Consider the following 22,460-nt stretch of genomic DNA (forward strand, 5'->3'; position numbering starts at 1 on the left):
TTGCCTGTGTTTTTTTTTTCTGTTTAGATTGTGTCGTGGATGTTTCGAGAGCTTTAGACAAACCAGGCTAATGATTTGCTTTGATGTTTTAGAAGTTATACAATTCTCACTGCAGAGCAATGATTCATTTCTGGTTATTTCTCTTTATCAGTATTTTGCAGCCTGACATGGGAAAAAAGTCAAAATACAAAACCACAGTGAAGAAGAAGACTCTAAACCCAGAGTTTAACGAGGTCAGCTATTCCCATTAAAGGTGTAGTCACACAAAGCTGTATTAATTAATCATGAAAAAAGCTGATTCCTTTCCGTTTAAATTTTACTTCTGATGAACCAATTTTGTATTATTATTATTATTATTTATTTTTTTATTTTTTGCAGCAGTTGAGCATTGCAACGAGTCACAGGCGAATGCAGTGGCAAATGAGAGGCATTTAAATTCAATAGATTCTATAGGTCTTATTAGTCTTGATTTTTCTTTTTAATCAAAATGAAGAATCGCAATTAAATTATCAGGGGAAAATACTTAACGAATTAGGATATTGTCGTAGCCATGCAGCCGTTTAGTCACTTTCGACTTTCTGTTCTATTCAATTACATTCATATTCATGTGAACGTGGGTGAGTGGAAATGCAAGCACAAGTGAAGAAGTTTCTTCATTGGCTGCATACCAAATTTAAGTTTGATGAACTTTGACATATGAATTTGTATAGTCATAGATTGATCTCTTGACTCAAAACATAACTTACAACTTCAGCGTGGTTTGCAATTTTGTGGCAAAGTAGAGTACCTGGTATATATGACCATTTGTAATTTATTATGTTTTGTTACTTATAGTTTTATGATTTATTTAAAAACAGAAGCCCTAGAATGTGACATCATGGGCCCTGTCATACACCCGGCGCAATATAGCGTCAGGCGCGACGCTAGTGTGTTTTGCTAGTTTCAGCCCGACGGAGTTATCATTTTCACGTCCTGCGCCACGTTGTTTAAATAGCAAATGCATTTGCGCCTATTTGTGCTCCCATCGTCATTCTGGTCTGAAAACGAGGTGTGTTCAGGCGCATTGATGGTTATTGGCCCCTTATGTTATTTAAAGAGCGCGTTAGTAATGTGCGCCTATAGGCGGGTCCACAACGTACGTACACTCTGCTTATTACACACACACAGGGACGCGCAGCAGCACACAAACATGCCAAATATTAAAAATAAAAGGATTACAATGTAAAAGATTATTATTGTGTACATAAAGATATGGTTGAATCCGGCTTGTCCCGTAGATGGTCTGCTTGTGCACTTTTACCTCGCACACGAGTACTTCCGTTTGCGCTCTGGAGACGCGTTTGGTCTTTCCACTATCAAATTCCGCCATGTAAATAGCGAATCCGCCATGGCGCGAGCACAACTGGCATTTAAAAGGAATGGGAGATGAGACTCTGATTGGTTTATTGTAAAGCCCAAAACACACCCATTACTAATTAAGAGAATATGGACAACCCTTTTAGACAAATTTTCCCGTTGTTAAACTAGCAAAAGTGGGTTCGGACACGCCCTACGTGCACTTGCGCCGTGCGCTTTAGACCATGCGCTTAGATTGTTATAGGGTCCCATATATTGTTGCTCATAACTTTGCATGCTCAAAGCTGAATGTGACCACACCTTCACTTAATGTGAATATAGATGTTGTGATGCTTCCCTCTGCCAAAACTGATTAATGTCCTCTTCAATCCAGGAGTTTTCCTATGAAGTCCCACATGATCAGCTCGCCAAGAAAACCCTGGAGATCTCAGTCTGGGACTATGACCTGGGCATGAGCAATGACTTCATAGGTGAGTTTTACAAGCAAAAATATGTTTGTATGTTTTATATGTTTTCAAAAAAAAAACAGAAACAATTGATTACGTACATGAAGAAAAATTCTGAAAGGATGATGAAAAAACCTTACCATTCAAATAACACCTGTTTATATGAAAGAATATATGTTCACCTTAAAAGTCTGAACGGGCCTGACTGGGCCAATAGAATTTTTTTTAGCCCTGATATATTGAAGAGCACAGGTAAATGTGACATTTATTATAATGAGTTAATGTGAAGATTGTTTAAAGTTCATTAAGTTGTTATTATTTTTAAAAGCTAATAAATGTTAAAATGTATTGCGTTCAATGATACTGTAATGCTGATATTGAGGGGGGAAAATCTACAGTATATCATAGAGACATCAGTAGCAGTATTGGTATCGATGATGCCTTCTTTCATAAAAAGATGCCATTAAAGGGATAGTTCACTTTGAAATTAAATTTTGGTATGTTTTAGCTTACCTCAAGGGCATCCAAGATGTAGGTGTCTTTTTTTCCGCAGTAGTTTCAATTTTGATATTTTTAGGTCAAACCGTTCTTGTCTGACAGTCATATCATGCAGGTCTGTGGTCACTGTCTCAAAGAGCATGCACAGAGTCCAAATTAAAACAATTCCCCATCGTCCAAATTAAACAATTCCCCATCGTAAGTAGCCACGTCCGAGTGATCTGAAGGCGCGGGCGCTTCCTATTGTGTGACGTGTGCGCAGACTGGTGCATAGATATATACAATAGATGCCGCCTTGGCTACGGCAGTTCATTGGAACGAGGCGACATCTATTGTATATATATCTATGCACCAGTCTGCGCACACGTCACACAATAGGAAGCGCCCGCGCCTTCAGATCACTCGGACGTGGCTGTCTACAAAAGGTAAAAACAATATAAATACTGTTCGTTTTCTCACACAAACCGCTCGTTTCGTGTCTTAGGCCATCAATGTGTACTTACGATGGGGAATTGTTTTAATTTGGACTCTGTGCATGCTCTTTGAGACAGTGACCATAGACCTGCATTATATGACTGACAGACAAGAACGGTTTGACCTAAAAATATCAAAATTGAAACTACTGCGGAAAAAAAGACACCTACATCTTGGATGCACTTTAGGTAAGCTAAAACATACCAAAATTTAATTTCAAAGTGAACTATCCCTTTAAACAAATATTTGAAATGTAGGCTCTGTCTACATTAATTTGGAGATTAAATGTGAAATTATAATAAAAAATATAGTAATAACTTTGTTTGGTGCAGAATTATGTACAGAAAAATATGCGATTAATTTTCATTTACGTTGTAAAAATCTGAATGTTACAGCTTGAATGACTCTCATATAAGCAGAATAAGAACAGATCTAAATCTATATGACTTTTCCTTTAACGGAGCATCAAAGGAGTTTAGCAGGAATGTCCACTTTCCATCCAGAACTGTCAAGCTACAAAAAAAGGGCAATAAAAGTAATCCAGTATGAACCATACGATAGCTTTCTGGGAGGAACAGACTGAATTAGAAGTTGTTAAACACTGAAAGTGTCACTTGACAGCTGTGGTCTCTTCACTTTTAATGAAAGTGCAGCTCAGAAAGACAGGTTTCGAAAGTCATGATGGGTGAGTAAATGATGACAGACCTTTTAATTTTTGGCTGGACTAACCCTTAATGAAAAGAAACAGAGGAAGAGTCAATAACAGAAAAGCTCTTGAGCTTTGTGTTGTGACGTGTTTATTTATGATTGAATGACACGTGTGCTCTGAAACAATCGGGACGGTGGGAGTAATTGATGTCAGTGGGATTGATTTAGAGGGGAAGGCTGAGGAACGGATGGGGGGGGGGTTCAACAGAGAAGTGTGAAGAAATGAAGGGATGTGAATAAACGGATGGTTGTGAGAGACATCCAGGCATGAATGCACACGGAGGACGCAGGTCTCGGATTGACGTGCAATGAAGCGTAGAATTTATTTAACATTTTCGTGGAACTTTTTTTTTGCCCGCTCCTGTCTATTTCCTTTCTTTTTCTTTCATTCCCCATGGCGGGGATGTCATGCGTAGGGTTCATTTGTCATGACTTGCTCGTGGCCATGAACATGCGGTATTGATGCGAGGTGTGTGTGTTTGTGTAGGAGTGATCGAAGCGGGGCAAAATCTCAGTACGTGAGGGGCCTGATGAAATGAAACGCAGCTTGTGTCCAGGTTCAGCGAGTTCAGATATTAGACTGGGAGACACGCTGAAGTGTCTAGAACAAAGGTACTCAACTTCAGAAGCCAAGAGAGCCACAGTCAAACTACAACAGATGCAAAGCGTGTGTGTGTGTGTGTATATGTATGTGTTTACTGGACTTGATGCTTACTTTTTTCCCAAGGAGCACATGTGCTGAGTTGAAAATTTTAGGACTAGCAATAAAAAAGGTGTCAAACAATGTGTTTTTACTTAATAAAGAGATATAAGTATATTCACAAGCAAAATTATTTCATTTATTAGAATATAAAAAGTACTCTAGGTATCAAAATATTTCTGATTTAAACTATTTTTTCTAAATATTTTTAGTCTTTCCTTCGTGTGACAGGGCAGTCCGAGACAGAACCTATAAGAGTTTACGTTGAATTAAATGGCGGATACATATTAAGTCACCAAAATACCAATAATAACCAGGGGGAAAAAACTTCTAGTATCATTGACACTATTATACTATACTATTAGATTTGTATTTTCTGTTTTTACTGTAATTTATTTATTTATTTGTCCATTTGTTGTGGTTTTGTCATTATTATTATTATTATGTCCATATTTTTTTTATACATTTTTTATTTATTCGTTTGAGTTATTTTTGTACTTCTGAGTTATAATAAATGAAAATGAAAAATGTTGCTAACTAGCTGAAATAAAAAAGTTTTATTTTATTTGAAGTAACGAAAATATTTTTTATGGTTTTAATTTTGGGCAATGATAATAATAATGTTAATATATTTATAAAGTTAGTTAAAAGAACGATAGATAGATTTGGTATCTTATTGTTCTCTCTCTCTCTCTCTTTCTCTTTCTCAGGTGGAGTTGAATTGGGGATTAACGCAAAAGGAGACAGACTGAAACAGTGGTTTGAGTGTCTAAAATACAAAGGAAAGAAAGTGGAATACTGGCACACACTGACACAACAAGGAGCCGCTAGCAGTGACTAACACAGACGAGACAATTCCTTGATAAGTAATACAAAAACAATGAAGTAATAATGATAAATAAATGCAATAATGCTCTGTCTGGTGATGATGACATTCAATATTAATGCGTGAGAAAAAGCATAATAATCTATTGTACAGCTAAGTATCACATTCTTTTGTGATGAGAAAGAAGCAAGTGTGATCACAAGCCTGGATTGTGACGCACAAAGAATCGACCCCTTTTTCTGGTCTATACGTCACTTATGTGAAATCGTACTGTGTTGTGACTATGCCACAGGGGCTCATGCCATATTATAGTGTTATTGTTTATTACATGTAAAACGTGTAATAGCATCCTGGTGTTTGTTACAGTTGGTGGTGCCGTAATTTTGCACACTGTCAAAGCACAACACATCCAGCTGACTGTAAATGTCCTGTGTGTATCTATGTATTTACCTTTTGTGATTTGTTACGTATGAACGTTTACAGTCTCTTCCAGCCCGCCAAAAACAAGATGCACAGGAGAAGCACAAGGGACCTTTAATGCAATGAAAGAAAATCTCTGGATTTAAACGATCACTCAAGAACTGCCGCAGAACTAAACGACAGTCACCTCAACGATCTGCACAACGCGAATGTGTGTGCCTGTTGGTGCGTGTGTGTGTGTGTGTGTGTGTGTGAATGACCCAAGTCTATGTTTTTGTCTTTGTATGTAACTCTGTTGAATGTTTGTACAGTCTCCTACAAAAAAAGATTCCTGATGCACAGACTTTCTCGCTTTCTCTCCGGCGTCCTCTACTGGTTTAGAGGTCTAACTGCCAGGACAGTTCCAGTATGGAGGGTGAATCGCCTCTGGCAGGCCTCATGCACAACTGCACACCCCATTAGGGGTTAAATGAGCAATCAAACAAAGCCTTTGATGGACAAAATACCTGTCGAAGGACGTCTACAAAAGAGTCAGAACACAAAAAGTTAAGCAAATAAAGGATACACTTGCTTTGTAGTCCATCAGCTCTGTGAAACAATGCACGTTTCTTGCCATGCGTGGGAATTTCGGCTATAATTGTATCCCCGTGATTGCATTTATTAGCTATTAGATTCAAATCATTTACCACCCACCAGAATCTACTTTTCATCTGGTCTTGACATTTAATTGCACAACAACTTAATTCTGTCCTTCCATGGCTCTCTCCGCCATTCCTGACCTGGGGGTCTGCTTTTTTTAACAAGTGGGTTATCAAATGAATGGCCTAAACGGTGTATAATTATCAAATGTTATTATAAGCAGCTGCATGCCAAGTGAATGTCACATATGCTTTGATGGACCACCAATCTGCAGTGCTTATGTTTGTCCTAATATCTATCATCGAGCCCATCTAAGGGTATTTGTTTTTGCTCAGTGAACTGGGACAATCTAGGCTACCTTTGATGAAACAGCATGGCATTTAGATAATGGACTGGCACCACCTGCCAGCCAAGATGGGACTCCAGGGGGAGCGTTAATGAATGAGGGGTCAAACTGAAGGAGGATTATTCAAGTCTCACTCACTTGTCCTCATTGACCGTCTGTGTGGAACATGTGATGTGACTGCCATCGTGTGTCCGTCTCTGTAACTGCGTCTCAGAAATAAATTGGTGCAACAGTGGCTGTTGGAAATGAGAGCGAGTTTTGTGCGTTTGAGTCCTAGAACCTTTCATTCATGCAGTGGATTTCTTGTCATGTAATGGAAAATGTTCCAAATAGAGTGAACAGTATTAACCCATGAATGCATGATGTAAAGTACATCTTTAATGACAGAGATTCTGCATGCATTCTTATTCTATGCATAACATGATATTGTTACATTTGCATTTGTTTGTGATAAATGAATGAATGAATGTACAACAGAAAGTTTCAGTATTTTTCTTTTTGTGGCAGAACACTACTGTGATGTCTTTCTCTCTCTCTTTTTTTATGGATCAATAATTCTTCCCATGTAAAGAGGAATGGCAGCCTCGTCGTTCCACAGTATCAGAATGAAGGGCCGTAAAGCCGAGAACGTAGAGAAGGAGCGAGAATAAGAAATGCTTGTGGCTGCGGCGGCCTCCACTCCCTTCTCCGTGAGCGAGAGAAAAGCGCTATGACGAACATCTGAGATGAATGCTTCAGATTCACCCGGAAACATTCCACACAAGTTAGGATTTTGGAAGAGATCTGACAAACCTGAGGAGAGGAGAGGTGAGGAGAATTCTGTCATGATTTACTCATCCTCATATTATTTCATGGAAAACAAAATGAGATTTTTTATAGTATACATGCTTCCTTTTTCCATACAATGACAGTTCATTGTTGTCAGGCTCCGAAAAGGACTAAAATGATCATAAACCTATGATAAAAGTGGTCCATTTGATTCCTGCACTATTCCTAGTTATCTGAAGGCAGATCATAGCTTATGTGAGAAAGATTTTTTTAGAAGATTTTCAGTGTCAGGTCTCATTTCTGTCTTTTCCTCACACAAAGTTATCCTGTAGTGCATAATTTGATAATGATAATATTTTCGTTGTATGGAAAATAAAACTGTATATTTGTAAAAATGTCTCCTACTGAGAGGTTTGGAATGACATGAAGATGAGTAAATGATGACAGAATTTTTACATTGTAGCTTCAGCATTTTAGAGTAAATAAAGCGACATTCTTACCCAGATTCTTCAGTAAATCCTCCAGTGGTGTGGTCTCTGTCAGCTTAATTATAGGCAGTGTGACCTCAGCAGTTTGGATTGGCATTTTGTTCATCTCGGAAACCATTTCTTCAATAGTTTTGTAGTTTATATTGTTCTCCATCAATAAGAAGTCATTTTCTGACGATGTGGGCGGGACCAGTATGTACAGGCTGTTTTTGCCTGTAAGAGGGAACTTTCCTACCTGGAGAGATAGTTCTGCAGTGTTTGTGTTTGTATTTGTACAAATACAGTGCATAAGCTTGTTGTTCATTTTCAGGAAATTATGTAAAATTCTATTCTAAAAAAACAAATTATAATAAAAAATAAAATAATGTTTAAATAATTATTTTTAATCCTTTGTTATTTAGATTTTTATTATTTGTTTATTAATTTTTAAATATATTTCATTAAATAATTTAAATTTAAACAATTTTTTTTCATTTTTTATCTATCTATAGGAGGCTGATGAATCACTGAAATATTGAGCTTGATTGGGGCACTGATAAAGACTTCTCGATTAATCAATTTGACAGCACTAAGAAATATGACGCGGATCAAGCTGATCTTTTTTTAATAAATATTTGTAAAATATGGTGAATGCAAAGAACGTTATTATTTTGCATTATACACTAAACAAGGTAAATCTATAAAACAATGTGATTAAGTTCAGTATCATGTTAATAATATCAGGATCAAGTCAAAGGGTCATAAATAGCAACGTTTCCTGAGAATGACCCTTGTGCATTCATCGCAATACTTACCTCAGCCTTTAAATTTTTGAAGTAGCCCATTTGAAGGCTGTATTTAGAGCTGTAGAGAGTCAAAACATCTTTGGCCTGATCAGAAAATGTAGTGAACTTTTCCCGTTTGTTTGTGGACTCAAATACTGTCTTCCATTTACCTGTAAAGCACAAAGAAACACTAACACAGTCTCATAAAAAATAAATAGGTAAAGTATGCAGAAGCCGGAATAGAGTCAGTTTACTCACTTACCATTAAAGTAGACGGCATTTAACAGAACAAATGAAGTGAAGGGATCCACATCTGTAATTAACTCAGTGATTTTCTTGTTTGTCTTATCCGCCACCCATTTATTGATGAGCTTCACGTTTAGGTCGCTGTCATTGGTCAGCTTCTGTGGCACGGCATCATAGAACTCCAGTGATTGGTTGATAAAAGCTTCTGCCAACTGTAGCTCTATAATGAAATAAAACTTTTCAGGGCTATGGACATGACAATCATGCAGCTATGCTATGACTTCCTGCACTATTATATTAGGCAGTATTAAAATGAAGTCCAGAATAAGTGATTCTGATTTAACTACTGCATTGCTGTTATTGACCCTTGCGAAAAAGAAGTTCACTTACTTGTAATTTAAAGTATATTTGGTACCACTATTTTACAGTTTCCTTGTTACATGTTGTTATAACTATAAATGAAGCATAATTACACGCAACTAACCCTAATCCTAAACCTATTCTACTTTAAAGTACACGTATTTTGATGTTGACTAAAGCACATGTAAAGTATTTGATTTTAATATTTGATATGTATTACATTTTGAATGTATTAAATTGTTACTAATAACAATACTAATTGTAATAGTAATTACAATAATACATAAATACGAATACATGACATACAAGTTACAAGAAAAATTACATTAAAGTATATTTTAGTTTACCATAAATAAAATGCGGTGTAGCATGTTTCAAATACAATAGAATTATGTAAAATGTAAAGATTTATTTAAGTCCTACTTAAGTGGGTCAACAAAACTCTTAAGTTTAACTAATTGCATTTAATATAAATGTAAACTATAATACTACATATTGTACATTTTCATTGTACATAACATGCAATTAAGTGTCAGAAAACAGTACATTAAGTTTGCACTTAAGAAATATTATTTCCGCAATAAGTGCACTCTTTAAAAGTCTGCTAAAGTATACTACTTTTTCACAAGGAGAGGGCTTATCTTAACCTATTAGTATGTTCTGTGTCTACCTGGGGAATAATATATGGCAGAGGCCATTTTCAGCGAGTCCTTCATCAGTTGTTTCAGATTCTTTATTTCAGAATGCGAGCAGGAGAATTTTGGAGGAAGCTTGAGAGCATCTTCCAGCTGTGTCCTGGTCTCACCTCGAGCACCTTGCAAAGAGGGCAAGAGAAAGAAGAGGCTCAGCAGGTCAACAAAGTACAATGTGTAGCCTTTTGTTGACTATGACGTTCATTCTTACCCAAAAGCAAGTTATAAAGGGCTGCAGCAATGCTGACTGGGGAGAAGATCAAGTTGGTTTTGGGTTTTGAACCTTTAAGATTGCTGTACACAGAGGTGGAGAATTCTCTGAGTGATTCCTGCATGATTGCCCTCCCTGATCTGCTGTCTGGATCCAAACAGGCCTCCCATGGGTCGGTGTGGTGAAGGCAGCGGGGTGGAGGAGGGGCTAAAAATTAAACAGTGGGAAAGGGTTACCTTGATGAGAAAAACAAGTGATTTCATTTGTGTGATTTAAGATATAAACAGATATTCTTATATAACATCTATTTTAACTCATTACACTTTTTAACTAACTACATAACTTATTTTTTAACTCCTAAATAGTAAGAATAATATTAAAGCGCACAAAAATAAACTAATTTAAAATTTTATTTATAAATTAAGTTAAATGTAAGAAAAAAAACACTTTTATAAATGTTCTTAATTAAATAATTTCTTTATTCCTAAATAAAATGTAAGAATAATGTTAAAACAGAATTTAAACACACATTATATTTTTTTAAAAAAATTATATATTTTTTTAATTGTTATTATGTAAGAATATTAAAACTGACATAATTTATAAATAAAACTGATTTTAAAATTAATTTATTTTATTTCAAATAAAATGCAAGAATAATATTTAAACAGACAGAATTTATAAATATTTTTTAAATAAGTGTCTAACGTTGCACTTCCAGCTCCACAAACAGGGTCTGAGATGAATCTTTTATGACACACTGGTACATCCCAGCGTCTTCCACTCTGGCCTGACTAATTTTAATCGCCCAGTCCTGTTCTTCAGGCCTGGGGTCCCAGAAAACCCTCTGAGGTGTCAGGTCTCTCTCTCCTTGGCTGTCTGTGTCTTTGTCAGGCTTGAGAAGCACCAATTCTTCTTTCTCTCGTTTCCAGAAAACAGGGGGTGATTTTGTTTCTTTGGAAGAGAGAAATTTGGCAACCTGGCATGGAAGCGTGATATCATTCTTAGCTTCTACTTTGATGACCTGCCATTCCAGAACAACTGGGGGCTCTGAGAAGAAAAGAAAAAAGAGTTTAGTTTATTAATTGACTTCTGAGATTAAAAGTCATCAATGAGATGATGTTTGACAAGCTCCCTTCTGTTAAGAAAACCTTCTAACCTTCCACGCGTATTGTGAATGTTCTGCTCAACCTCACACGATCCTCTCCTTTATAGCCTTCCTGCACACACTTGTACTGTCCACTGTCAGTGGTATTTATGCTTCTGAGGTTCAAGATGTGACTCTTCTCCTCCAGTATGTGCTGCTGCTGTGTCTGATCAGACGTGAAGCTCCAGGTGTATGTAGAGTCAACCAGTGTAGGAGCGTCGTCAGGAAGACAAGGAAGGGAAATACTGGAGTTTTTCAGGACAGAGATGTCGCAGGTAGACAGGAAAAGCTGAAGAGAGGGGAGATTGTAAAAGCACCATCACTGTATGATAAAAGTGGTTGTTAATATGTTAACTTTTGTGATATATGTGAAGCCAATAAAGAACAGGCTGAAATTGTAATAATTTTCCATTGAATAATGTCAAGCTAGTTTGAAAAACAGAGTTAATAATTACAAGATTAAGTTTATTTTATTTCACAGGGGATATAGAATTCAGAAACCCTTGTTAGCGACACCGGTGGCCCTTAAGTGAACTGCAGCCAGCAACAACTTACTGCTCGTGCTCGCAGTCTCGCACTCGTGAAGAGACTGAAGTAAACGTGATTCAAGGCCCCGATATACTAACTGCGAAGTTATTTTTCGTTCTTCACTTAGAAGTAAAAAGAAGTTGGAAATACTTTTGCAGCGATAAACCTCCCGACGCCGGCCACGCTGCTGAGAGCTGACTGACTTCTCACAATAACAAAATAATCAAAACAAAAAGACAGCGTGGAGAAAGCGGCATTTAAGAAATCATCGAAGCGATGTGTTGATATGTTTGCACCAGCTCTGCAATTTACTGCCATCATGTCGACAGATGAGGTAATTCAAATTACACTATTAGTTTGACAATAAAGTATAGGTTTTTAGACTAGCCTATAGATTTGGCTATTAATCCCTTTTCTTTGCATGACACATTGGCGTTACAGTCTTTAGGCATTGTCCTCAACATTAAGCATTCGTTTCTTGTATAAGAAAGGAAGAGATCCCTCTCGGAAGCGCGCGTAAATGTAACATTGACTTTCCCGGCAAAAACGTCCCGATTCCTTCACAATTCACATAAAAAAGTCTACACAGGCTTTCATAGACAACATAGGATGCCGGGGAAGGTCTCGTTTTTTATGTTTCGTTACAAGCTTTTCACACATTGGCAATAAATAAAGCGTTACATGAAAAGCCTTTGCACCGCGGGAACTGGGAATGATTTTAGTTATGACTTTTGGGGGGACTAAAATTAGCTCCTACTTCAGAGTATGGTCTAACCATGGAGAAATGGACACAGCGACCCCATTTGATTCAACGGAGAAAAGTGAAGTCAATTAGAAGCACTCACTTCCTGCAGACTCAAACTGAGCTTGACGACAGATGTGACGTGAGCAACCTGTAGCTGTGCCAAGAAAAATCTGAATCATTCCCTTCCGAAACTTGCAGAGACGGAGAGTGTGAGTAGGAGCTGTCCATGAGCTAGCAGCAGGAGCAACTTTTGCTAAGTATTCTGATTAATTATTTTGTCATTTTGCCTCCACGTCCCCCCGATTGCCCGCGAGCTTCTCCTCCCGTCCATACGGTCATTTATCTACTGTGCGACAGAGAGTCGCGTGGTTATGACGCAATCGTTAGCCTATTTTTACAAAAACTGCTTCTACGGGGCGATAACGTAAGATACAAGGTAATGGAGCCTTTTATACATTTTCGTGTTTCTTTAGAAATGAATAATGGACAAATGGAGTCTTTAAACGTCTCAGATGTAAAGTTATTCGCTGTCAAAGTGACGCCAAAATGAATGGGAGTCAATGGAATGCTAACAGCAGGTGATGGTCTGCTAATCAATGGCGGCGCCCGGGGAAGCTTCACTTTCCGGCTGATAGATTACCCCCTTGGGTCTAACCAGCACAATAGGAAATACCAGTGACGTGTATTGGCCGAAAAATGCGAAACATCGGCACCCACCATGTAAACACCGTTTATAGCCTTATGTACTCCAAGAACATGGAAACAGCAGATGGTCAGACGCCAAAGTCCAACTACTTCTCAACCTTTACTGAGGAAATCAATGCGACTTTGAAGGGACCAACTGAAACATGATTATATTTCTGCTCTGCTAGAAACATTGGGCATCAACCACATACAACGCTATAATACTTTTTCATATAAAGTTTACTTTCTTTGTTTAACAGTTCTATCCAATAATAACACATTAGATGACTGTTCAACAGATCGTAAACCAATGAAGACGGAGAATGGGAGCGTTGTGTGCTGAGGCTTTGCCGCTCTGCACCTTCAAAATAAAAGTCCCGCACAACATCCAGAGCGGCGTGACGTAAGCGATGGCTAACGTCACTGCAGAGTTCACACTGGCGGTGGAAATGCAACCAAGAAAACGGCCCTTGGGGAAAATTTTGTTCTCAGAGGACCGCCCAGATGGCTATTACCTATAACTGAGTTCCTATAACTACTCTGTGCCCCTTTCAAGTAACGAAAATGTTTCTCATGTTTTTAGTTTTAGTTAACTAGCCTACTGTAATAACCCTGGCCGGAAGAAGCGCATGGACAAGGCTAGATCTGAAATAGAATGCGACGGGTCATCCCGTGTGCTATCTTTGCTACGTTACGCAACGAGAATCTCGATTCACCCGATATCATATTATAATGGGATGATCCTACTGGCTTTTGACGTTTTGCAGTGAGTAGCTCCCGCCCGGTATAGACCAAGCAACCAACAACTGATTAATTAAATATTAAAAATAGTCACTTCACACTTGATTAATCACAATTTATTTAAAAAACAAACAAAAAAAAAAACATGGAAACTTAATTGTTCTAAAAAAAAAAAAAAAAAAATACTGAGTAAAAGTCCTCATCTTAGTCATTTACTTACACCTGCACAGAGCAACAGGAGGATGCGGTACATAGTGTTGGATTCTGTCCTGGAGAGAAAAAAAAACAATTCTGCAATTTAAAGACACACACATTTAATGTTCACCATGCCTACATATGTCTCAGAAACATTCACAATATCTCTGAATAACCTTACAAGTAAGAACAGAGCATGTCCAAACAGTTTTTATTCATAATAAATGTACAATACATAGATTAGTAATTGCTAATATAAATGTATTGTAAGAAAAGGGAAAATAAATATAAAGCAAAATTTCTTTGCAATAAAGAAAAACGACTTACGCAGATATACTTTCAAATGGAAGAAGCTTCAAGCTCACGAAATGTCTGTCTGTTTGGCAGATCTGTCTAGTCCGCTTGCTGTTTTCTTCCCACTGATAATTGATAAATCATTACACAGATGTTTGCTAACATGCTGATTCTGTATTTACATAGATCCCAGATCAAAATCTGACTGATTTACGGAAAATCACATGTCCAAAGTCTCTTTAACAGATAAAAAAATAAAATGGGCCATGTTAGTTTTAAACAGCTAATGTAGAACAGTCAGTTGTTTATTGCATTAGCTCTAAACGATCAAATCCGAAAACACCATGCTATTGTTGTTTGCGCAGAGCATTGTAAATATATTTTCTTAGATAGGATACATTTATGTGACTTTCTTAGCTTTTTCTCATTTAACTGCATTTTTATGAGTCTCAGAATGCTTTTTGGCCTTTAAAAGGACCTTGAGAGGTAATTTCTCCTTTTTATTTGCTCACAAGGTTAAGATTTTTCAGTCAGTTTTGTCTATTTACATGCTTTGACTTTTCCTGTGGAGCTAGGTTGTGACATGAATAGATTGTTAAAATGCTAATTAATTCAAATGTTTCAGACCAATGTTTTCAGGTAAAAATCTGCCATTTATGTCCCTGCACCTGTGTCTGAAACGTTTTCTCAAAGTCATGAACATTTGTATTCCTTTTCCTGTGGTTTCTTTCTTCAAATACCATTTCACCACTGCTAATGATTATTTAATGCATTTCTGATAGAAACGTTGTCAACTTAGAGCAACAAAAATAGGCAATATTGCCCAGTCATTTTTTTCCAGAGCTAAAAGGGCATGTTTATCCTGACCACAGTGGCCTGGAGATTTGGTCCGTCTCCAGAACGGGAGAGTGAGCGCTGTTATCAGACTCTGACGCAGAAGGGAAAATTGAGTATTGTGATGCGAATGTTTTTCTTATCTAAGACTGAGGCAGCTGTAAGTTTGTTTCAGCGTTTTAAAACCATTTCCACCTCGCACATCTGAAAATAAAAAATGTGATGCTGATATCGCAAAAATGGTCAAGGCCTGGGAAACACATTTGTTGAAATACTACTCTGATGGTTACAGGTTTCAGCCTCTTCCTGACAAATCAAGAGTGACATGTACATGATATATTTATTTTAAAATAGGCTAATATTATTCAGCAAGGATGCATTAAATCGGTCAAGCGGTTAACACTAAAAGTCAAATAAATGCTTTTTGTTCATCAAAGAATCATGGAAAAAAATTGTATTTACTAACATTGATACTAAGAAATGTTTTGTGAGCATCAATTCATCATATTATAATGATTTCTGAATGATCAAAATTCAGCTGTCATCACAGGATAAATTATGTCTTTTTTAAATAGAAAAGAGTTATTTTAAATTGTAATAATATTTCACAATATTGCTGTTTTCACTATAGCCTATTATTAATCAAATACGTGCAGCCTTGGTGAACATAAGAGACTTCTATTAAAAGCATTATATATATCTTACCAATCTCAAACCTTTGACCAGTTCAGCTCCAGAAGACTGGTAGATCCCCTGCAGTAATCAGTGGTGATGATTTTCAAGACACAAATGATGTCAGAGCTCTTAGATTATGAAAATCTCTTTGATATGCAAATAAGAAACAACTTCATACAGTGATAAACTAAACAGACGGCATGTCACTGTAACTTAAAGATAACTTATACATACATATTAAATGTACAGTTATACATAGATGATGTGTGCAAATAGAGAGAGAGAGAGAGAGTGTGTGTGTGTGTGTGTGTGTGTGTGTGTGTGTGTGTGTGTGTGTGTGTGTGTGTGTGTGTGTGTGTGTGTGTGTGTGTGTGTGTAGCTGTTCTGTGTCTTAAAAGGCTGCAGATTTGTCACCTGTGAAACTCCAGATAAACTCGAGCACCCCTCTTATCGCTCAAGGGCAGAGGAAGTGCGTTTTCAGCTGGACAAACCTCATAAAACGATACATGACTAACTTTGTATCTCTGCAGTGTTACATTAATTGAGTTACTCTCTTTAATGTATTTACATGCATCATCTCCTGTGCACATGAAAAATCGGGGGATAATTCCAGTATCTTCCAGTATTTATCTGTTTGATGACTTTGTAAAAGCTGATTTTAGTATTTCTCTTAAATCATTAGGTGTGATCGACTTGAAGTGGCGCTGCGCAGATCAGTCGGTGTATAACCTCAAAGTACTGCAAAAAGCGTTTAGAGAGAAGACCGCTCTGTTTGCTTTCGAATCTCTCCCGCAGTACTTTTATGTCATACACCAATCGTCTGCACAGCGCCACTTCAAGTCGAACACACCTAATGATGTGCCTGAAGCCGAATACTATGTTCAGAAAATGATGCATTCTACGGAGCCCCTAAAGGGACATGGAGATGGAAAAAATATGAGATGAGAGGAAAAAATATAGTTTAATGCTTTTGAGTTCTCTCGCAATTATATAGATGGGTAGGCCTAATTATATTATATTTGCAGGCATCAGGAGCTGCCATCAGGGTATTATTATTCAGGGTATTAAAATCGCTTTTGAATGCTAGCTCGCTTTTTACTTTATTGTTCATGCAAGGCCAGTAGTTGGCGATGTCACTTTGTAAAGAAAAACTATGCACCTATAGACTGTACACGTAATACGCATGCGCATGACCTCACCAGTTTCACAAATTCATGTTTTTTGTAGTTTACACAGACAGTAACGGTATTATTTTCTAAAACTTGAACTTTGAAACCCGATTTGAAAAATGTGCATTTTCAGGCCCCCAAAACGCCGGTGTCGTGTAAATAAACGGCCAAAATGCATAAAAAGTTTTGCTTTTTTTAAAAACTTTTTTAGCTGAAAACGGTGTCTTATAACCGCCCCCTTAGACTTGCTCTAAACAGATTATTCTTAGACTTAAGAAAGAAAGTGTTATTAAAAAAAAGTCTTAATTTTTTTTTTCTAATTGTACAATTACAGTTGGCACATATATTTCTTATACTAAAAGATGGCAAATTTATAGTAGACTGGGAGTAAAAACACTTTCCAAGTTCACTTTCACCAAAAAACCCAAATGCAATATTAGTGTTTTAAGCCAAAGACTTTAGATATACAAAGACGGTGCATTCAAATTACTATGAATGGGAGAAAGTGCAATAGTGGAATAAGTCCCACTTTCTAAATAAATAGCCAATTGCCATTTGGTAAAGTCATCACATTGAATTCAAAGACGGCCGCCGAGTGAAATGACTAGCCTTAAAGGGACTTTGTTTAAACATCTTTTTTTTTTTTTTTTTGCCCTGTCCTTGTTCTTCTTGCTTTAACTCTCTTATTGTTGCTGTGTGCTGCTCTCCTGCAATGTCAAAAATGCCTCTGACTGCACTCTTACTAAAGACCTTTGTGAAGAACATCCAAGTCATAACACCAAACTGCACCAATGCATACCAAAAAGAAACGTATTCCATGTTTAGAGAGTGATAACACACCAAGGCTGTGATGATACTATTTATTCACCATAATGTTCTTTTCTTAGAGGTCATTGGGACGATATCTAGTAATCTAGAAAAACCTTAGAAACACGCAGCTTTCAGGATTCTACAGTTCTCTCTAAGATCTAGGGCCTCATTTGTAAAATGCTGCATAGAAACCATAAATTTATCTTATGATCATTTCTCAAATGTGCGTACATGTGATTCAGAGAACAAACGTACGCACAAAAAACATGCATACTTTCCAGAAGTGAAATTTATAAATCGCAAAGGATCTTGAAATTGTGCGCAGCTGAATGTTTTCAGTTCTCCACCTTGTAAACGCTGCCTAATTAATGTCATTAACATAAAGCACCAGTCTACGTTTTTTTACATCAAACACCGTTTTTATGTATATGAACGTTGGCATGGATTTTAGCATACTCACACTTTAAGATCAAATCTGTGCATACACACGTTTTATAAACGACGCCCCTGGAATCTGTCTTAGTGCATTGTTCAACTGAAGCTGATTAGAGTATGTTGGGAAGTGATGGCCATTAAAAAATATTGCCATAAAATGAAAAGAATGTTGTTCTCACATTTCTTTTTTTTATTATTATTAAAGTTTCTTTCCAAATCTGCTTTCATTTGGATATTTCACAAGTATTAGAAAAACCTAATCATACAGACCATAAATAAACCATAAAAAACATTTAAGAAAATATATTCACTGATATCAGTAATCTTTCATAAAAACATCACATTTACATTCAAAATGACTTAAGCCATCAGTGTTCCCATATTGAGTCTATCAAGTCTAAGAGTAGCATACAAACTCTTTCAACTTGCACCCTCAACTTGCTTTGAACTCATTTACCCCAAACCAGAAGTCAATGCTAGGAGTGAAGCTGAAAACAAAATGAAAAAATACAATTCGACAAATGTGAAACTAGTACAAGCCATGTTCAGACACACACACACACACCACTCTTCACTTTCATGGCATCTTGCCTTCTAGTTTCTCTTAAATAGTCCTCAGTTTATACTTCTGCAAGGACGGAAAAGTCTTTCTTAGAAAAGCAAGATGATTCATAGAGTCCACGCAGATCCCAAAAAGAGCCATGACTATCGGATGTGGGGGATAAATGTTGGTCTTGATGTCATTCTCTCAGTGGAAGGATGTTGGTGTGTTGAAGGCGGTCGGTTGAGTGTGTTGGTGTTTAGTAATACTGAATCTCTGTTGTTCCACCGGTAGAGCGTCTGCTCTCTGAGTCTTTGAGACGCAGCTTCCTCATCTCTCTTCATCCCTGCAAGCTTCTGGTATCGCCGCTGAAACAACAGCCAAAACTGATCTTCCTGCAGCAAACAAAAAGGAATTGTGTATAATTTTCATGGAATTTGCTGGGTTTCAAAGTTGCAAGGTTTTACTTTGCTGAAACAGTCGGCAATATTAATACATGTGAGTTTCTTTCTTCCATACAACACAAAAGGTTCATTTTTTAATTATATCTTTAACACTTTTCTTAAACGCAATCAAAATAAATGAGGACTGGTTCTCAAGCTCCAGTCCAGAATAAAAAAAAAAAAATGTCTATAAGGTATCATATCATACCCTCAATCAAACTTTAATGATGGGCTTCATGATAAAATGAACAATTTAAATGACACTGAAATTTAATGGGCAAGAGTGACCACTGACCAGTATTTTTTTTTCCTTAAATGTGTCCTTTTCACAGAAGAAAGGAAGTCAAATGGGCTAGTGAGTAAAAGACAATTTTTTATTTTTCAACTATTCCTCTGAGCCAGAAGTCTTCAACCCTGGTCCTGCCAACCCACTGTCCTGCAGAGTTTAGTTCCAACCTCATTCAAACACCTGAAGCAGCAAATCAAGGTCTTCAGGATCGCTTGAAAATATGCATGCAGGAGAGCTGAAGCAAGTTGGAAATAAACTTCAAGTAGGCGAGTCTTCAGTCTTCTATAGGCTTTTGTATGCCTTTGTAAGCTTGGAGAAGAGGTCTTCAACCCTGCTCCTGAAGACTGTCTGCAAAGTTTTTTTTTTTAACATGTCTATAGAGTTGAAGTCTCACCAAAGTCTGCTGCAGGGATGCAGGGACGTCGCGGCGCACCCTCTTGGGTTTGGCACAGTATGACTCCAAATGCTGGAGGTCACATCCCCGCACGCAACACTGCTCGACGATCCCTTTCCCACGAGAGCGAGGACCGCCGCTACGAGCTGCTCCAGGTTTGCCTAACCACCAACAGACACAAAGGAGAATTTGAAAGGTTTTAATGCCAGTCATGTTTATAAGAGTTCGTTGTAACTGTTAAAATGGGGTGAACACATACACTACCAATCAGTTGCTTGGGGTCAGTACTTTTCTTTTGAAAGAAATGAATGATTTTACTCAGCAAATACGCATTAAATTAATGACAGTAAAGACTTTTATTTTAAAATTTCTGTATCAAATCAGTTCTTCTTTATTTTATTGAACTTTCACCTACAATTAGGAGTGAAAAGTCATTGACAAACAATACCAATTTTTGTGAAATTATTGAAATAAGAGTCACTGATACCGTGTCATAATGTTCTTTTTGAGAAAAGGAGTGAATGAGAACGAGAAACGTATCAAGGTGGCCTTGGATGTGGAACAGGGTGAAAGGGCCTCAGTTAGTAGAAATAAAAAATGTTTATATCAACAACCGCAAATCAAGAGTACATGTGGGTGTGGTAAATTGTATTGTCATTAATGGGGTGTTTTATATCAATAACTATAACTTCAGGCCACCCACAACAGAAGACAGTTACTGTTTGCTATTGGTTGTTAGGGTGATTTGCATCAGCACCATAATGATAAGGGCTTGACTTGATACCACTGTCTGTATCTTCAGGGCAAGGCCACTTTTAATACACTGATATTCATTGTATGAATATGATATGACGTTGTGAGTGAGATTAAAGATTTAGAGACATGCAAGTTACTTCTATATCACTGTGTCCTCACCAAACAGTTTGTCCTTTGACCCACATGATCAGCACACACATCTTTGAAAACATTAGTTTCTGCATAAGATGAAGATTGTAGGTGACTCTGACCTCTGTAAAAGCCGCGCTCTCCACACACGAACTCCAGGTCAGCGACTAGTTCCCGTCCACAGCGTGCTTTGGCCGCTTCGCCAGCGTCTGGCAGAATCAGGACGCAGTACAGGGAGTAGAGAACGCACACACTTCGCCAGCTGGGCACCTGCTTCAACAGAAACAACAAACTCTCAGCCAGCTGCATCTTATCAGAGGGATGCACTCCTTTTTGTCAAAGTCGTGACGCATTTTGTTCTGCAAGTCATACTGAATTGAGAGCATGTACTAAAAGTCACAATGACAGTGCCCTGAAAGTTATAATTGCCCTGAAGAACCTTTAACATTCATGGAAATGGTTCTTTCAAGAACTGTTCACTGAAAGGTTCTTTGGGGAACCGAAAGTGGTTCTTCTATGGCATCGCTGTGAAGCCCCCCTTTTGGAACCTTTATATTTAAGAGCGTAGAAGAACCAATTTGGGTTCCCCAAATAATCTTTCAGTCAACATTTTAATAATCCATTGAACCGTTTTCCACTATAAAGAACTTTTTGTACAATAGTTCCATGGATGTTAAAGGTTCTTCGTGGAACCATTGATGCCAATTTATTTTGAAGTCTACACAAAAATCTGCTGACTCAGAAAATGACTTTGCAAAAGCATTAATCGTCTTGACCTTTTGATACGATGACATGCATTGCGGATCTATTTTTTCCTACAACCCACACAACAAAGCAACGTCATAATAGCTCCCTAACATGCAAACCTGCATTGGAGGCAGTAATTGTTGGTCACAAAAGGTAATTTGAGTCATCTATGCAAACTAGTCATTTAGTGCAAAAAAAGAGGAAAGTTATTTTGACCAGCTTTTATGGATTCTTACCGTCAGTGGAGTCTTTCTAAACATCTCGACACAAAAAAGCAGCATGATGTGGTCTTTTCCCCCTAAATTCTACATCCAGATTACATGCAACAGGTGTAATGGTCTTTAATTTGAAAGCCTGATCCTGGTGCATCCCGTTGCAATATGTGTTTCTAGGTAAGTGCATGAAGAGTCTTACCTTCAGCATGAATCCTCTTAGAATCTGAAGGCGTCTGGGATGACAGGCTGGAAGTCCGTCTGATGGCATGTCTATTTTTTTATGGTTTGGTCTCTAAAGAGCTACTGACGTTCTTACTCTGGTGTGCTCTTATAGGAGGACCAGGAGGGGACGGGCCAACAGCACACACCCGCACACATCCTACCCTTCCCTCTACACACAGACGACACATAATCGCAAAGCTTGTCTTTTGCTGAAGACGCATGAAACTACAAATCTGATAAATAAACAACACAAAATCAAAACTGACGTATCTATCTGAACATTTATAGCTAAGTAATGTAAAAGGGAGGTGGTGCATGAATTTATCTGACAGATATTGTTCCTTTAGAGATCCTTCATTATGTGTAGACATATATAACTTTGAATTGTCATCATTATCTTATAGAACGGCGGTTTAGAGATTCCCTGCAGTATGACATTGAAATCCATCTTAAGAGTGACGACAACAGAGAAAGAAGTTATCTCAAGTATATCTCAGCAAGAAGCCGGTTAAGTGATTTTGGAGT

General features: G+C 37.5%; 3 protein-coding genes across 4 annotated transcripts in view; 1 reads left to right on the top strand and 2 right to left on the bottom strand.

Annotated features, from left to right (window-relative positions):
- doc2g (double C2-like domains, gamma) overlaps positions 1-6,688 on the top strand; it is a 40,533-nt gene extending 33,845 nt beyond the window's left edge. Inside the window, exons 9-11 of one of the 2 annotated variants that reach the window (XM_079897753.1) lie at positions 152-233; positions 1,730-1,826; positions 4,893-6,688. In XM_079897753.1, coding sequence (XP_079753879.1) covers positions 152-233; positions 1,730-1,826; positions 4,893-5,023 — 310 coding nt within the window. In that variant the 3' untranslated portion in view covers positions 5,024-6,688. The remainder of the gene's footprint in view (positions 1-151; positions 234-1,729; positions 1,827-4,892) is intronic. The other variant, XM_079897754.1, reaches the window with a different exon arrangement.
- An 83-nt stretch (positions 6,689-6,771) lies between these two features.
- On the bottom strand, positions 6,772-14,460 carry serping1 (serpin peptidase inhibitor, clade G (C1 inhibitor), member 1). The gene is made up of 10 exons (XM_079897752.1): positions 14,310-14,460; positions 14,008-14,056; positions 11,102-11,378; positions 10,651-10,992; positions 9,943-10,149; positions 9,710-9,853; positions 8,696-8,899; positions 8,464-8,603; positions 7,682-7,904; positions 6,772-7,205 (listed from the first exon to the last, which is right to left on the bottom strand). The coding sequence occupies exons 2-10, from the start codon at positions 14,038-14,040 to the stop codon at positions 6,955-6,957; spliced, it is 1,821 nt and encodes a 606-aa protein (XP_079753878.1). The 5' UTR covers positions 14,041-14,056; positions 14,310-14,460; the 3' UTR covers positions 6,772-6,954.
- A 3,940-nt stretch (positions 14,461-18,400) lies between these two features.
- On the bottom strand, positions 18,401-22,052 carry igf3 (insulin-like growth factor 3). Its single transcript, XM_079897756.1, has 4 exons — positions 21,913-22,052; positions 20,874-21,024; positions 19,867-20,027; positions 18,401-19,135 (listed from the first exon to the last, which is right to left on the bottom strand). The coding sequence occupies exons 1-4, from the start codon at positions 21,979-21,981 to the stop codon at positions 18,905-18,907; spliced, it is 612 nt and encodes a 203-aa protein (XP_079753882.1). The 5' UTR covers positions 21,982-22,052; the 3' UTR covers positions 18,401-18,904.
- Between the last annotated feature and the right edge of the window lie 408 nt (positions 22,053-22,460).

This window comes from Squalius cephalus, assembly GCF_949319135.1.
Source record: "Squalius cephalus genome assembly, chromosome: 16".
In the NCBI taxonomy this organism is placed as follows: Eukaryota; Metazoa; Chordata; class Actinopteri; order Cypriniformes; family Leuciscidae; genus Squalius; species Squalius cephalus.

What these genes read in the sequence shown, in the direction of transcription:
- serping1 (XM_079897752.1), bottom strand. Translation starts at nt 14,040, where the DNA reads ATGTACCGCATCCTCCTGTTGCTCTGTGCAGGT. An exon ending in AAATGCCGTCTACTTTAATG is followed by an intron (nt 8,604 to 8,695) that starts GTAAGTGAGTAA and finishes TGTGCTTTACAG; the next exon opens with GTAAATGGAAGACAGTATTT. An exon ending in GGATTTACTGAAGAATCTGG is followed by an intron (nt 7,206 to 7,681) that starts GTAAGAATGTCG and finishes TCCTCTCCTCAG; the next exon opens with GTTTGTCAGATCTCTTCCAA.
- igf3 (XM_079897756.1), bottom strand. Translation starts at nt 21,981, where the DNA reads ATGCCATCAGACGGACTTCCAGCCTGTCATCCCAGACGCCTTCAGATT. An exon ending in AGAGCGCGGCTTTTACAGAG is followed by an intron (nt 20,028 to 20,873) that starts GTCAGAGTCACC and finishes GTTGGTGGTTAG; the next exon opens with GCAAACCTGGAGCAGCTCGT. An exon ending in CATCCCTGCAGCAGACTTTG is followed by an intron (nt 19,136 to 19,866) that starts GTGAGACTTCAA and finishes TGTTTGCTGCAG; the next exon opens with GAAGATCAGTTTTGGCTGTT.